This window comes from Nuphar pumila, chromosome 15 (genome assembly GCF_984573655.1).
Source record: "Nuphar pumila chromosome 15, dmNupPumi1.hap1.1, whole genome shotgun sequence".
Taxonomy (NCBI): domain Eukaryota; kingdom Viridiplantae; phylum Streptophyta; class Magnoliopsida; order Nymphaeales; family Nymphaeaceae; genus Nuphar; species Nuphar pumila.
Genome location: NC_143263.1, coordinates 41,759,697 through 41,777,389, shown reverse-complemented (window position 1 = coordinate 41,777,389; position 17,693 = coordinate 41,759,697). Strand labels below are relative to the sequence as shown.

Below are 17,693 nucleotides of genomic sequence, written 5' to 3'. Positions count from 1 at the left end.
AGAATCACACCTAAACAATGTTAACACACCTTATATTAGATGGCTAGTAATCCAATTCGAAGAAAAAGTGCATCTCCACACATGCTAGGCTCTCTACATGAGCAATCATGCAACCACACACACACACACACACACAAAACCTGTTCTCACTGCTGACCTAGGGTTTTGAAGCTATCTCAGTCATGCAACCCTTATACTACCATTGCCACAGAACAATAAAAATTCACAAATCTCACCAATAACCATAAATTGAATCACCCAACTGGATGACCTCTTTAGCCCTTTTGTAGTTTATTCCAACCATTGAAAATACCCGAGCTCCTCTATGCTTTTCAGATTTGAATAAAAACTACTATAGCTCAAGATAGAAAATACCTTGAAAAATAAAAAACTCAGCTATGTCACATAGGTGCAGGTGCGGATGCGGTGATGCAGCACTATAAAAAAACTTGGGTGCGGGGAGTGTGTGTGTGTGTATATATATATATATATATATATAAAATTTATGTGTATATATATATAATTTATATGTGTATATATATGTATAATTTATATGTGTATATATATATATATATATATATATATAAATGGACTTCATAGGGTTAACTGAATCTACTTTTGGATATAAATGGACCTCAGTGTGGTTGACTTCACCCAACACAAAGGAAGCTGTGTCCAAGTGTCGCACCCTCCTGGGTGCTACGCAGATGTGGTGCCCTATTAGAAGAGTCCCTGTTACATAGAAACTCAGTTATGCACTTACCTAAAAGTGGTGAAAAAAACATGAAAAATCTTCAAAAATTAAGTTCTATCAAACCTCAAACACTCACTGCAAACCTAGGTGCTGAGGTCGTCTGCCTACTCTATGTTACATAGACACGACAAACCAGTAGCCATACCCGTGTCGACACAGCCCGACACAGATATGGGTGCTGGACACGTTATGGGTACGTCCTTGGTTGGGTCAGGTTCAAACCTGACCCGACCCAAAAAATTGGGGTCAAACCCTACCCCATAGAGAGAGAGAGAGAGAGAGAGAGAGAACCACCCCCTCCCTTTTAGAAGTTTTTCCTCCACCCCCAATCTTTCAAAAATATCATCCTCTTAATTCTTATATATAATATATATAGAGGAATGCTACGGTGCTCCGGGAGTACCTACTCCCACGTACTAGAAATCATGGTTGTAGGTTGCATCTTCTCAATTAAACCTTGTGGATGTACTCAACATAGTTTATTTGATAGGAATCATGCTTTGGATAATGTTTTTTGGACATAAAAGTAGGATTTTTTAACTCATAAAATTTTGAGACATTGTGAGCCGTTGATTTTTAAAGGTCATAAAAAACATACATATATGCTATAATCACATGATCCAAAACCTAAGTCACACGAACTCTGCTAAAAGGCCGGCACACCCGCGTCGACACGCTCGGACACGGGTGCGGCTTCAGACACGGGTCAGACATGGTCAACTAAGTGTCAGACTCGATCAACGCATCGGGGCCGAGTCCGTCCACATTTTGAACTCGGTCAACATTGATCGAGTCCATTTTTGTCCATTTATTAAAATTAATTTGGACTCGGGTTTGGTCCGGATCCAAGATGATATCGGGGTCGGATCTTATTATTGTTATATATATATATATATATATATATATATATATATATATATATATATATATATATATATATATATATATATATATATATATATATATATATATATATATAGCTGTGTCCCCGTGTCCAATTTTTTTTTAAATTGCTCGTACCCGTACCCGCACCTGCACCCGTGTGACATAGTCCAAAACATGCTTTTTACTAAATAATGCTTATAGATCATATCTATAGGGTCTGATCAACTAAAAAAGTTTAAGAAATTTGACAATCTAAAGCTTCTATTATGTGGGAGTAGGTACTCCGGGATCACCCTATCATTACTAATATATTTGGTAGAAAGCAAGTTTTGGATTATGAGATTATATCCTATATGTATGTTTTTTATGATCTCAAAAAATCAACGGCTCACAATGTATCAAAATTTCATGAATTGAAAAATCCTACTTTTATGTCTTGAAAACATGATCCAAAGCATGATTCCTATCAAATAAACTATGTTGAGTACATCCATAAGGTTTAATTGAGAAGATAGAGTCTACAACCATGATTACGTGGGAGTAGATACTCTCGGAGCACCGGAGCATTACTCTCCCTATATATAAGAATTAAGAGGATGATATTTTTGAAAGATTGGAGGTGGAGGAAATTTTTTTAAAAGGGAGGGGGGTGGTTGTTGTTTCTCTCTCTCTCTCCACCTTCCATAGGAGGAGGCCCATGTACACCTCTCTCTCTCTCTCTCTCTCTCTCTCTCTCTCTCTCGTGTCGCACCCTTCGTACCCGTACCCATGCAACATACCACCTACTTTTATGCCATCTTAGTGGTATCAAGTCCCTTGTGTAGGCATGTTAGCACTGTGGATCCTGTAGTAGGGAAAGGAAGAATAAAGAGAGAAAATGGAAGGAGAAGAAGAAAGCGAGAGGGAAAAAGAAAGGGATAAGGGCCCTATTGTGCCCTCTCCCCTTTTATTTCCCTTTATTTTTAAGTTACAAAGTGGAACAAAAACGACTTTCTTATATAGACCTCTCACCTCTCTATTACAAGTATGTATATAGTCCAAAAAAGTAAAAAAAAACTGTGCACTTTGTTATGTTATTCTCATTGTCGACTTCCACAAAGCTTAGAGCCTAGTCCTATTCTTATATATAATATATATAGAGAGGAATGCTCCGGTGCTCCGGGAGTACCTACTCCCACGCACTAGAAATCATGGTTGTAGGTTGCATCTTCTCAATTAAACCTTATGGATGTACTCAACATAGTTTATTTGATAGGAATCATGCTTTGGATAATGTTTTTTGGACATAAAAGTAGGATTTTTTAACTCATGAAATTTTGAGACTTTGTGAACCATTGATTTTTAAATGTCATAAAAAACATACATATATGCTATAATCACATGATCCAAAACTTGCTTTCTACTAAATAATGCTTATAGATCATATCTGTAGGGTCTGATCAACTAAAAAAGTTTAAGAAATTTGACAATCTAAAGCTTCTATTATGTGGGAGTAGGTACTCTGGGAGCACCTTATCATTACTAATATATTTGGTAGAAAGCAAGTTTTGGATCATGTGATTATATCCTATATGTATGTTTTTTATGACCTCTAAAAATCAATGGCTCACAATGTATCAAAATTTCATGACTTAAAAAATTCTACTTTTATGTCTTAAAACATGATCCAAAGCATGATTCCTATCAAATAAACTATGTTGAGTACATCCATAAGGTTTAATTGAGAAGATACAATCTACAACCATGATTTCTAGTACGTGGGAGTAGGTTCTCCCGGAGCACCCGAGCATTACTCTATATATATAAGAATTAAGAGGATGATATTTTTGAAAGATTGGGGGTGGAGGAAATTTTTTTAAAATGGAGGGGGGTGGTTGTTGCCTCTCTCTCTGCACCTTCCACAGGAGGAGGAAGCCCAAGTACACCTCTCTCTCTCGCTTCGTCCTCCTTCGTTTCTTCGATCTCTCTCTCGTGTCGCACCCTCCGTACCCATACCCATGTGACAGAGTGCCTACTTTTATTTCATCTTATTGGTGTCAAGTCCCTTGTGTAGGCATGTTAACGCTGTAGATCTGTAGTAAGGAAAGGAAGAGCGAAAATGGAAGGAGATTATGAAAGAAAGAGGGAAAAAGAAAAGGATAAGGGCCCTATCGTGCCCTCTCCCATTTTATTTCCCTTTATTTTTAGTCACAAAGTGGAACAAAAACGGCTTTCTTATATAGACCTCTCACCTCTCTATTACAAGTATGTATGTAGTCCAAAAAAGTAAAAAAACTGTGCATTTTGTTATGTTATTCTCATTGTCGACTTCCACAAAGCTTAGAGCCTAGCCTTATCTAAGCTTAATATATAAAATTATGACTCAAGTTACAGTTGAGATCATATAGTTAAAAAGGTCGTTGAAAGAACCTCCTTGTATTGTGACAACATGAGTGCCATACACGTTGCAAAGAAATTATAATTTCATTAAAGGATAAAGCATATTGAAATAAATTGTCACTTGATAAGGAGCGCATATGAAGATGGAATAATTTCACTTCATTTTGGTTCTAAAGAGCAAGTTGCTGATGTGTTTACCGCAAGCCTTGCTCCTCATAAAACATTCCTTTCCAAACTTGAAATAATCCTTCTTGCATCATCCCAAGTTTGAGGGAGAACGCTAAGAAATGTTATATTAGTATATTACTATTGTTGGGTCATATTTACTCATGTATATTGTTGTATTTATAAGGGCATTCTTGTACAAAAATACAATAAGGGTGTAGAAGTCAAAGTAAGAGGCTCATTTTAGTTCTTTCAAAGTTAGGAAGTTAGAGAAGGGGGTTGGCCCCTATGTCTTTTGTAATCCCTTCCATTTTTGGCCAATGAAGTTTCTAGTTTCTCCTCTCATTTTGTGCTTCTTTGCAATGGCTGCATCTATGAGTTTCTGAGCTCACATAGAGAGAAGGGGGGAAGAGCTTTCTTTGTGCTAAAATGGAAAGAAAAAAAAAGATGTGCCACAATTGAAGAAGTACAGAAGTTCAGGTGTAGCAAAAACAGCGATATGAGTTAGAAGAGGAGAAAGTCTAGGAAAATGGAAAGCATAGTGAAATAATTTGTCACTTGATAAGGAGCGCATATGAAAATGGAATAGTTTCACTTCATGTGAGTTCTAAAGAGCAAGTTGCTGATGTGTTTACCGCAAGTCTTGCTCCTCACTTTAAAACATTCCTTTCCAAACTTTAAATAATCCTTCTTGCATCATCCCAATTTTGAGGGAGAATGTTAAGAAATGGAATATTAGTATATTACTATTGTTGGGTCATATTCACTCATGTATATTGTTGTATTTATAAGGGCATTCTTGTACAAAAATACAATAAGGGTGTAGGAGTCAAAGTAAGAAGCTCATTTTAGTTCTTTCAAAGTTAGGAAGTTATGAAGTGGGGTTGGCTCCTATATCTTTTGTAATCCCTTCCATTTTCGGCCAATGAAGTTTCTAGTTTCTCCTCTCATTTTGTGCTTCTTTGCTACGGCTGCATCTATGCGTTTCTGAGCTCGCGTAGAGAGAAGAGGGGAAGGGTTTTCTTTGTGCCAAAATGGAAAGAGAAAAAAGATGTGCCGCAATTGAAGTACAGAAGTTCAGGGGTAGCAAAAACAGCGATATGAGTTAGAAGAGGAGAAAGTCTAGGAAAATGGGAAACATAGGCAGCCTATGCATGTTGAGTGATCTTTCTTTGATGATAGAAAGCTTTTGTAGCACTGATATCATGAAAAGAAGTCCCAAGAGGAATTAAGTGATAGGTGTAAAAAAGTGAAAAGGTTCTCATTCCATCATACAACTGGAAAAATTACAAATATCCTACAACGTTAGGTTTATGAATCAATACTCAGCATTCTGTTCTTACAACTGTGTTGTAATCATGTGGCAGGAACAAAGGCATTACTATTGATTAGCTATTTAATTTTTATATGGATGTTGGTGATGTCAATAACGTCTTGTAGTTCTTTTTTTCCTGTGGTTGATGTGCATAGTTATTAGGGTTACACAATGCCCATTTACCTGCTTCTCACATTTTTCTCTTAATGTGTTTGGGCAATGAACTAATCATTCCATCACGCTGTTAGGTGGTTGATGCCTTGTGCAATGTTGTATTAGCCTCACCAACAAAAGCATCAACAGCCATCATTCTTCAGGTGCTAAGCTTTTCCAAACTTTTTGTTGTGTTTGTTTGCCGTCAAGATTATTTTTATTCTTTCAAATTCCTTCACTTTTGGCATGCGTTTTTTCTCTTTTATTGAGTCGGGTGACTCGTGTTACTTTGTCCTTCTGCAGGCAGACAGGGATTTGCAGCCTTGGATTGCAAGAGACGATGAGCAAAGCCAGAAAATGTGGAGAATCAACCAAAGGATTGTTAATTTACTCGCAGAACTTTTAAGAAACCACGATACCCCAGAATCCTTGGTGATTATTGCCAGTGCCTCTGATCTTCTTCTCCGTGCCACTGATGGAATGCTTGTTGATGGTGAAGCATGCACATTACCACAATTAGAGGTGATTTTAATGTTGATTATATTTTGTGGCAATTTTGACTATACAATAGATGCATAGAAGCCCATACTTTTGTTCATGGCAAGTGGATCGCATTGATCTAGTCACTCTAAAAAGTATTGTCATTTAAGAAATAGCATGTTTCTGCTACCTCTTTCTTTCTACCATTAAGTTCTTTTGGTTAGACAGAGATGTTTCCTAGATTTATTACTTTTATTCCTTCACTCTGATTTCTTACTGAACTGATTACATGACTTTTATTTCTGAGAACAATTCTCTAATCTATTAAAAAATGAGCAGCTCTTGGAAGCAACAGCCAGAGCGATTGAACCTGTTTTTGATTGGGGAGAGTCGGGATCTGCTGTTGCTGATGGTCTATCAAATTTGTTGAAGGTGATTGCAGTTGGCTCTCTGCCTCTAATGCTATGTGAATTGTGATCTTTTAACGGGTTAGATGATATTCTTAGTGTCATGATAATGCAGTGCCGTCTTTCTGCAACTGTTCGCTGCTTGTCTCACCCTAGTGCACACGTGCGTGCACTGAGCACATCACTTCTGCGGGACATCTTGCATATTGATTCCCTCAAGTCCAATACTGTACAGGAGGATGTAAGGGGAATTCCTGTGCCTCCCTATCGTACATTAGCTATTTGTACCATCAGCTGGCATGCTGACCTTGAGAAATGCATAGCGTGGGAGGCTCACAGCAGGCGTGCAACTGGACTGGCCCTCACCCTGCTTGCTGCTGCTGCCAAGCAGCTGGGTTGTGCTCTTCCAGTCTGAATTCTCTTCAATTTCTTTTTGGATTGCCATCACTGCCACATGCACTCTGCGCGCTTTCCACATTGTCGCAACTGAAATATGCATATCGCATGATCAAGATGGCCAAAGTTTCACACATTTTCTCGTCTTTCGGAGACCATCCGTTAATATCTCCCCTGCCATCCCGGCTGGCTGCCTGAGGTCTCCATATGTAATATTAATGAATGACTATACAGCTTATGAACAAGTTCGAGCCATCTTTTTGTTGTTGTAGGTATCAAAGGAGGTCGCCCTATTATTTGAAATCTTTTTCCTTCCATTGTTATATGCACAGACATTGCCATGTCTAACCTTTGTCATATAAAAGTTTATGATGTAGGGACGGGAGATGGAGCTGCAATTGCATGTTACCAAACCTCATGCATGTCAACAGAAACGTTTAGGAATCATTTTGCAGGTAACACTGAGTGTGACCTAGGATGGAAGAAATCTTACCAAGGACAGATTTAATTGCTCACAAACAGGAAGGAAACTGATAAAAGAAGCTGGGCATATTTATGTTGTGTAAAAATCAGATAGCTATTTTAACTTTTGATAGGTTTTTGTTTCATTCTCATGGAGGGAAACACCCTTTCGTGGGAAGTGGCACTGACTTCCTAGAAAGTCCTGCCAGCATGGCCTTCCCATGAAAGTACTTTCATATTAGTCACGGAGTTTTGAAGGACTTTTCATGTGAATAGGTTTGGAGGTGGGAAACCCACTTGAGCAACCATGGACTTTTCCTATGTACCACTTTAGTGTTTGTTTCACCGATTTTGTGAACTGTACCATTATAGTTCCTCAATATTCTGAAGGATGGCACGTGGAACATGGTGCAAAATGTGCTCTTAATTTGCTACAATCGTCATGTCAATCAAGTCTGAAAAGTAATTTAAATTGAATTTGTAATCATTTTGGTATCTAACTGAAGAATTTAGGCCGTGGTAAAATGTAAAATATACATATATAATAATAAAAATATATAAAAATATTATTATTATATATTTTTGTATTTTTTATTTTTCCTTTCTTTTTGTTATCTTGTTCTATTAGAACTCGAAGAGAGGGAGAGCTCGCTCTCCTCAATCTCTTTGTATAAATAAGGGATGCATCCCTTAATGTAAACCACTTATTAAGCATTTGTTCTCATAAATAGTGTTATTTATTTTATGTTTTTTATTTATATTTTTTTATGGGTCTTGTCTAAAATATATTTTAGATATTTTCTTTTGAGAGATTCAAGTGCATTAATAGAACACTACCATTTCATTACATGGTATTAGAGCTATGAAATTATTAAATCTTGAAAAGCTTTCGCTTCTATTTTTGTGCTTCTTGTGCTAAGGTTTGTTATCACCTTGTTATTACAAAAAGTGTTTTGTCACTTAGGAAGAAGTGTTTTATCACTTGTAGAAAGAGTGTTTTTAGTACTTCACTATCGGTTACAAGAGCATTCCTTTGGAAGAGAAGGACTTGAACAACATTGTATTGTATTTTTTCTTTTTTTCCTCTATTTTTTTCTTTTGTTTCTCTTTTATTTTTCTACGTCATACCTTTCTAAAAGATGGATGACAATGATAAAGTTACCATCGTACCCGTGAAATTGAATGATACTAATTATGTGATGTGAGCTTCAATTATGAAGTACCACATATAGAAAAAAGGTGATTTGGAACTCAAACTATCCCTCACCAAGAAAGAGGGTGACAATGAAGTTTCTCCAATGAAAGAGGAGAAAATCAAAGCTCTAGCCTCGTATGAAAAGAAATAGAAAGAGTGAAGGATGAGACATTCTAAAATAATGTTATGGCTTATTAATAGTGTAGACATTAAAAAATGTTCTAGCTTCGCTAAATTTGAACATGCCTATAAGGCATGGGAATACCTTAAAAATATATTTTCTTAAAGATATTGTAAATGTATACAATTTTGAGAAAGTTTGAACAATGACTCAAAGTGACAAATCTATTCATGAATATTATAATGAGTTGTCTAAACTTTGAAAAGAATTGGCTCTTTTAGAGCCAAAATGACATTGTGTCGAGGATATCGAGCTTCGATAAAAACAACTGGATATGAAATACTTTTATCAGTTTGTAAATGGGTTAAGGTCAGAGTTTGAAACCACCAAATCGGCCTTTCTTCATCGTGGTTAAATTTCTACTATTGTGGATACTATTAAAGAGTTAACAATGGAGGAAAATAGACTTAGAAAGAGTACAAAATTTGATGATGATTTTATTCTGGCTATATCTAGACCAGAGAATCATACTCGCACTTATAGTCCACCTCATTTTGAAAGATAAAATGATGAGTTTGATAAAAGAAAAGTTATTTGTCACCACTGTCACGAACCGAGACATTATAGGCCTCAATGCCTAAAGCTAAAAATGAGAGACGAAAAGAGGGTTGCATTCGTTGAAACTGAGCCAAAAGATCAAGATGCACATGTTTTCATGGCTCAACTAATGAAGATTCTTCAACCTCTTCTCAAAGGGGTATCCTCTTCGACTGAAGCCTCAATTGGAGTGGCAATTGCATCTGTTTTCGGTCTAGATTACTTTTCTTGGCTTTTAGATTCTGGTGCCTCATTTCATATGACCCCAAATATTAAATGTTTATCCGTATGTCTTAAAAAAAACTCAGGTATATCAAAGGTTTTTACAACAGATGAAACATCCCTTGAAATAAAAGGAGTAGGATGTTTTGAAAGTTTTCAAAAAATCATTTATTTATTTATTTTGGGAGTTAAATACATCCTAAAATTGAATTTGAATATCTTATTTGTTTCACAAATTTTTGATTGTGGATGTAATATATCTTTCTCTTCTGATGGTTGCTGGATACATGATTGCCATAGAGAAGGAGGACTATAACATAGACTTTTTGGAACTACCAAAAAATGTATTTTGTTTAAATGTTCAAAAAATTGAAACAGAGTTATGACACAAAAGACTTGGTCATCCTTATATGTCTAAAATTCAATACTTATCAAGTTTGAAAAAAATTTGTAAACCTGAAATTTTTGCTTGTAAAGACTGCATTCTGGGTAAGATGAAAAGATTACCTTTTTCTAGTAGAAATTTTGTCTCTACAAAGCCTCTTGAATTAATACATTCAGATGTTTGGGGACCCACACTAGTTATCTCTAAAGGGGGTTATGCATATTATGTCATCTTTGTTGATGACTTTTCTAGACATACTTGGATTTATTTTCTTAAATAATAAATCCAAAGTTTTTGCTCACTTTCAAATATTTTATAAGATGATTACAAACAAATTTCAAAGTAATATTGTCATTTTTTGTACTGATTCAAGGGGAGAATTTATGCCTAGAGAATTCAAAGACTATCGTAATTTATATGGCATTACTCATCAACGATTATGCCCACACACTCCACAACAGAATGGTCTTGCAGAACGCAGGCATCGTCACATTATGGAAACTATTCAGACTTTGTTGATTGCAAGTCAAGTTCTAAAAGGGTTTTAGGTTGATGCGACTTTAACTGCCACCTATCTTATTAATAGAATGTCATCATTCTCATTGAAAAATATCTCACAAATCAGAAAACTTTATGAGTTAGCCCCAGATTATTTTAAACTAAGAGTCTTCTGTTGCAAATGTTTTGTATTTATAAACAAAAATGATAAATTCTCTTCTCGTGCAATCCTATGTGCCTTCTTAGGATACGTTGAAAATAAAAAAGGCTATAAGTGCTATGATCTTCAAAATGACATTATATGTATCAAGAAATGTGTCTTTTCTAGAAAAGAAAGTTCTTTTGAAAGTAAAAAATCCAAGGATATTATTGAATATTCTTTTTTAATAGATTTAACTTCAAAATTCGATGAAGGGGATTTTGAATATAACTTTAACAATGATCAAAGTCCTATCATCCTTGAAAATAATAGCAAAGATCGAACCAATAGGGATGCTGGTCTGCAATATTCAAGACGAAGAGATGGCGAGCAACATCCTCCATGTGCATTAGAAAAGTTTTTTTAAGCCCCCTCCTTGAAGAACTTCTAGAATTTCTAGATCTCCTGAAAAATTAGTCTCTTACGAATCTTTTTCACTCTCATATAGGGCAGCCATTGCATTAATCCAATCCTATGTTGAATCTTCATCCTATTATGAAGCTAAAAATCATGAAGAGTGGATTGAAACTATGAAAACAGAATTGGATGCATTAGAAAAGGCTAACACTTGGTCTATTCAAGACATTTTCCTAGAAAAGAAACCTATAAGCTGTAGATGGGTTTATAAAGTCAAAACTAAAAGTGATGGGACCCTGAAAAGATATAATGCACAACCCATAGCCAAATGTTATGCTTAAGAGGGTGACATTGACTACGAAGAAACCTTTGCCCATGTAGCTCGTATGACCACTGTTAGAACTTTAATTTCTTTGGCTTCTATAAAAAAATAACCTATATTTCAAATGGATGTCAAAAATATTTTCTTAAATGAGAGTCTTGTTGAAGAAGTCTACATGGATGCTCCGCCTAGAATTAGTATCCCTAAGGGTAAAACTTTGCGTCTTGAGAAGGCCCTTTGTGACCTCAATTAGGCATCTGAAGCATGGTATGATAAATTTAGTTATGTTATAACTGATATTGATTTTATTCTTGTTTTACTGACACTGCCTTGTTTATTAAGAAATCTGATACAAGTATCATCATTCTTCTTCTTTATATGGATGATATAATCATCACCGAAGGCGACAAATAGGGAGTTGCAAATATCAAAACTCTTCTTAAAACTCATTTTGAAATGTCTTACTTAAGGTCATTAAGATATTTCTTAAGAATTGAAGTTTTTTATTCTCCTCGTGGGTATTTGATGTCTCAATCTAAATTTGCTTTTGATGTTGTTTTCAGGTCTAGCATAACAGACGATAAGAAGACTAACACTCCAGAAGTTGTTAATGTTAAAATGAAAATTGATGATGGAGAGCGTCTCGATGACTCTACTCCGTTCAGACAGCTTATTGAAGCACTTTCATATCTCTCTATTACTCGGCCAGACATAGCACATGTTGTACACATAGTTAGCCAATTTCAACATGCTCTAACTTTTCTTTACATGAGAGCGATTTTACATATTATTAGATAGTTAAAGTGCTCTCTCATAAGAACTCTTTTTGTCTGCATCATCATCATTAGATTTAATTGCTTATACTGATGTTGACTGAGAAGGTGATCCTAATAATAGGCACTCAATTATTGAATTTTGTGTGTTTTTAGGTGAATATTTAATATCGTGGAGGTGCAAAAAGCAGCAGAAGGTTTCTCTTTCCTCCATTGAAGCTGAATATAGAGCCATGACAACCACCATGATAGAATTCGTTTGTCTTAGGCGACTGCTTGTTGATATGGGAGTTAAAACAACACAAGCCTCACGAATGTGTTGTGACAATAAGAGTGCAATCTACATTGCAAGCAACTGGACATTCTATGAATGCACCAAACACATTGAGATAGATTGTCACTATGTCAGGGAGGAGTACTTACATAGAACCATTGATCTGCCATATGTTACGTCAGAATATCAATTAGCATACTTCTTCACCAAACCTCTCGCGACTCTCAGATTTCACTTCCTCTTAGACAAACTTTTGCTCATTGTACCATAAGTTTGAGAGGGGAGTGTTAAAATGTAAAATATACATATATAATAATAATAATATATATTTTTGTATGAATTTTTTTTATTTTTCCTTTCTTTTTTGTTATCTAGTTATATTAGAACTAGATACACCTTGTTTGGAACTTGACCACTCTTTAGCAGTTGGACTAGTCCAACGACTAGAGAGGGAGAGCTCCTTATGTGCATCACTTAATGTAAACTACTTCTCTTCAATGCTTATTAAGCATTTGTTCTCATAAATAAAGTGTGTTATTTATTTTATGTTTTTTCATTTATACCTTTTTATGGGTTTTGTTCAAAGTATCTTTTAAATACTTCCTTTTGATAGATTCAAGTGTATTCGTGGAAGACTACCATTTCATTACAAAGAGCATGTATAAATTCTACAGAAAGAGCTCTGATTTTGTTGCTGTTTGTGGGAGTGGATCAGGTCAGGGGTAACCTGGAGTATCTTGGATGTTGTTCATCTACTAGATGAATGCTACCCAACCCCCATGACCGAAGTCTTTGCTTTGAGCGATAACTAGAGCTGACGCTCTCCATGCTTCTCACCTAGAGCATCAATGGCTCTGAAAATTTGTCGCCAGTTGAGACCATTATGAATCCAGCCATGGTGGTTTAATGCCATTTGCCGATATGGATGAAGAACAGCATCCAAGGGACACCTGACAGTCCTGTCGAGGGTACCATGACTTCCTGTTTGGGGGCCTACTTTTCATCGTCACGTGTCCAAAAACTCCACCAGGTGCACGTCCCTTGTCATGCTATTGTTACATTAAAAACAGTGAGTGCGCCCATGGTGATTTGATGCCATTTGCCGATATGGATGAACACCATCCAAGTGCCCCGGACAGTTTGCCGTCGACGGTATCATGCTCTGATCTTACACCTGTTTCTGGGCCTGCTTGTCATTGTCATGTGTCCGAAAAATCCACCAGGCGCACATCCGTTTTCCAAAAACTCCTGCTTGTCATTGCCATGAAAGTTTTTTTGGGGAGATTCTGTGATTTTCTAATTAAATTTGTGTAGAATTAAGAGTTTAATACTACCTGAGATCCCTACTTCACCTGATTGTGTGAATTAATCCACACACACCCTTTAGGTGAATGTTGATGCAGAAGAACATTTCGAACAAATACAAAAACAAGATAAGCTGTCCGAAGGTTTTCAAGAGAACTGGAATATTTTGTCGAGAAGGAATTGACAATTATTTTCTTGTGAAGGAATTCAAAACATTGAAATAACTGAATTGGTAGGGGTGAATTCCTATCCATCTTTCTATGTCCTCCATCAATTTTGCGCCAAAGAATCGAAATGATTTTGGGAGTCCTTGATTCCGAAATCCCTCTCGTACTTTTGGATGCCACCCCTAAAACAAACTCCTTTGAGATTTTTCAAATGTTAATAAGAGCGATTGGGGCTGAAAAAAAGGAGCCTAGTCTCACAATCTGGCACAAGGACACGGCTAAAAGGACACGAGACATGCCATTTTAGTGTGTTAAGAATAGTATACAAGGGGACACAACACGAGGGCACGTTGAAGAGTCCCTGTGACAGCTCACAATGTATATGCTATAAATTGTCCATATTGTAATCATACCGATGTTTAGGAAATTACTAGAATGCAAATTTAATGGACAAAACTACTGTTTTTTTCCTTTTAATATTCCTGAGATTCGCTTTCCAGTGGGCAAAAGGCACTTTTAGGTAGGGTTGCAAATGGGTCAGATTCAGGAAACCAAATTTGCAAAATTTGGCTGTGACCGATCCAACCTCCTAATGTATTTTGGGATCCAAAATCCGATCCGTTTGCATCCCTACTTTTAAGTCACGAAGTAAACCCACACGGTCACTGTTAAAATAAAATATTTGATTTGAATGTAGGGGCCAATTTAACTTTGAGTTTCTGTTTGCCATGCACATTGGTGATTGTCATCATGGTGTCATTGTGCAGAAGTAGCACAGGTACGGAATGGCTTGGATAGTTGGATTTAGTCGTGATTGCATTAACTGTGATTTCCTCATTGTACGAGTTATAAAACTTTGGACTCAGAGTGGGAAATGTCTAGTTATTCAAGACCTGTAATTAAGTGAAGTATGAGCATGGTTGGTATGCAAGGTATTGAATCAATTTGCAAGTTGGTCAGACACTTTTAATTTCCTCAAGTTAGGGTTCTGTGAATTGATTCCATTGATCACTGGAGCCGCTGACTTGTTGACTGGTCCAAGCCAATCTCAAATTTCACTTGAACTGGACAAGTCTGTGAATTCCACTATCGAGGTACTTTTTCTTTACAAGTCTGTGAAGCCCAAACAAGCAGTGTTCGGTTCGTTCGGCTCGTTTACCAGCCCTAGTTCTCATGGACTATTGGGTCCGTGAATGTTTCAGAGCAGTTGAGCTTGTTAAGCAATATCAATTGAAGATACCAAACTCTTCAATTTTGATGGGAAGAATTTCAGCACACACTTTTTATTGCTCCAGAACCATCTTCAGCCAAGTTATAAACGTCACCTTGTATTATTCCGTCACTGTTTTATCAATGTGAGCTCTAAGAAGCGTTGACTTATCGTATGGTCAGATTTGATGCCCAACAACTCTGGATACTAATCCTATATATTTTAGGGCCTCATGTATGGAATGCTGGATCTTGTTTTGGTTTTTGGTGGGCTACATGGTTTCACGTAGCCGGCCATGCATGGTTGGTGTAGTGAGGTAAGGGAGCCAAATGAGCTGTCTGATTGCTATGCTTTTTTTGTCTACGTGCAAGACTCAGTTGTTTTTTAGCAAGCCAGAGTGTCTTTATTGGTCTAGGAATTTCAGATAAGCATACCAATGATGCACTAATCTCAACCTCATATTCAAAGCGTGAGATGCACAGATGAATATTCAATGTAGAGAGAGAGAGAGAGAGAGAGAGAGAGAGAGAGAGAGAGAGAGAGAGAGAGAGAGAGTCTCTGTCACTCCCCACACGCATCTCTGTCATCTTGCAACTTGCTAAGTACCTGCTTGCAGGCATCTCCATGCTGCCTTTAATTTAGATTGTCTTATTTAACATCTGGACATTTGAGTGGTGGGGCATATATATAATAGACGTATTACCTATAGTTTATGCAAATGGGTGTTTGTCACGCATAGAACTCATTGTTCTTTTGGATCAAGTATATTTTATTTTAACTTCATGTGGCAGTTCCAGCTCATTATCTTCAAACACAAGTAGTCTTCAGCTTCCTCTTTCTTTACACTTGGGCACTGTAACAGGAAATACATGGGGTTTACCTTTGTTACCATACCATGGGTAGTGCCATGCGACTCAGTAGAAAAACCAAATTGCAGGTATCACGTAGAGAAAATTCCCTCTAGAGTCCCACCCTCTTATGATATTCTAAAAAGTCCCACGAGAAAACATTCCAGGATCCAACTTTTCACTGAAACTGTCAAATAAAGACCACAGTTAGGGTAACTCCAGTTAGTTCGCTTAATAAAATTATTAAACTACCCTTATTGCGAAATAAAATAGGCAAAACATAACTTTTCAAAATTTTAACCATGGAATTAACTTGAGGTCTCTACTTGACAGTTTAAGTGAAAAATTGGGTCTTGAAATGTCTTTTCAGAAAACACGGGGCTCCTTTTGGAGTATTGGAGTAAAGGTGGGACTCTAAATGGTCTTTTCCCTTACATTTTCAATCAGAATATCAGACGTATTTACTATGGTCTGTTTATTAGAAAAAATATATCCATTTAATAATTAATTTGCTGTGTAACTTTATCTTTCTTTATAAGATTTTAATGTATTATGAACTATTGAGTTCATGTTATTTTAAAAAGCCTGTAAGATCATCAAATATGTTGATTTTAATACATATATTTCATTAAAATATTATGGCGATCAATTTTGTAAGATCCACATGCCGTTCAATGCAAAAGAGCAAACCACCGATGAGCCATAGACAATATAGTATGAGAGTATAATGGCTCACTTCCTACATTTTTACCACCCACACAACTGTGAAGTTTGGTCATGGGGATCTTATTTTAAATTGACCAGGTCGAACATTTCATTGCATTTTTCTCTCGAAAAAAAGAACATTGCATTGCATTTTTTATACCAAGCGTGGATGGTGATGGTTGTAGGACAAAAGGGTTTCCATCCTAGTTGAACGTTCGGTTGAAAGCATGCTGGTATGGTTGGTTTGAGGTTGGCCCTTCAACATCATCTAAGAAAGGTGGGTATGCAGGTCTAGGTCAGTAATATAGGTTGGGAAGATTTAGCATATGTGTTGGTATCTAAGTCCATATCAGTCTATTCATATTATTTATCCCATTTATGTGTATAATTTATTTTGCGCATTTTTGAAAAATAATGCAAAATGAATGAGGTAAACATGCTTGGAGCTATATTACTACATTTTGTGAAAGTCTTATCTATAGCCAAACTGATGTTACATATGCGCCGAGATCTCTATTGGATAGTAACTAGCCTTTTCTACACGCCTTCATGAAGTACTGATTGCAAAAAAGGAATAATTATTCAAGAATTTATGGATTTTGCTTCGCTTTGAATATTATCCAATATTAATGTACTTTTCATTTTAAATTGATATAATTATTAGTTTTTAAGTAATTTTCTCTAAATCTTGGCATTTTTTTATAGCCCCAAGGGGAAAACCCCATCAGTGACCGCACATTGGCTCGCGGCCTCCTGTTGGTAAAACCCTTGAGGTTTAGAATAGTGATTCATAATTTTTTTTTGCTTTACAGTTAAAAAGATAATACCCGAGTTGATCAAAAGACGGGTTTGTTTAAATCCCAACTTTTTTATACCGTCCCCTCCTGCACCTTAATCCATTAACATATACGGTTTGCAATTTCAGTCATACAGGATCCAAACCCAAACTCAAACCACATTGAGCCAGGCTTGGGTCCAATTTAGGTCTGTTAGAACTATGTAGATCAGATGGTCTAAAAGCCTATTTCTACTAAACATACCATGTAGATCACATCTATTAAGCTAGATTCTGAAAAAAAAAGCTCAAAATTCAAAATTAAGACTGTCCACACCCTCCTA

At 36.4% G+C, this 17,693-nt stretch overlaps 1 protein-coding gene across 5 annotated transcripts in view; it reads left to right on the top strand.

Annotated features, from left to right (window-relative positions):
• The window catches only part of LOC149815249 (protein GIGANTEA-like), a 32,274-nt gene extending 25,025 nt beyond the window's left edge, over positions 1-7,249 (top strand). For all 5 annotated transcript variants that reach the window (XM_089989379.1, XM_089989378.1, XM_089989381.1 and 2 more), the window contains 4 exons: positions 5,747-5,815; positions 5,955-6,173; positions 6,471-6,563; positions 6,654-7,249. In XM_089989379.1, the coding sequence (XP_089845505.1) occupies positions 5,747-5,815; positions 5,955-6,173; positions 6,471-6,563; positions 6,654-6,953 (681 nt within the window). In that variant the 3' untranslated portion in view covers positions 6,954-7,249. The remainder of the gene's footprint in view (positions 1-5,746; positions 5,816-5,954; positions 6,174-6,470; positions 6,564-6,653) is intronic.
• The last annotated feature ends 10,444 nt before the right edge of the window (positions 7,250-17,693 follow it).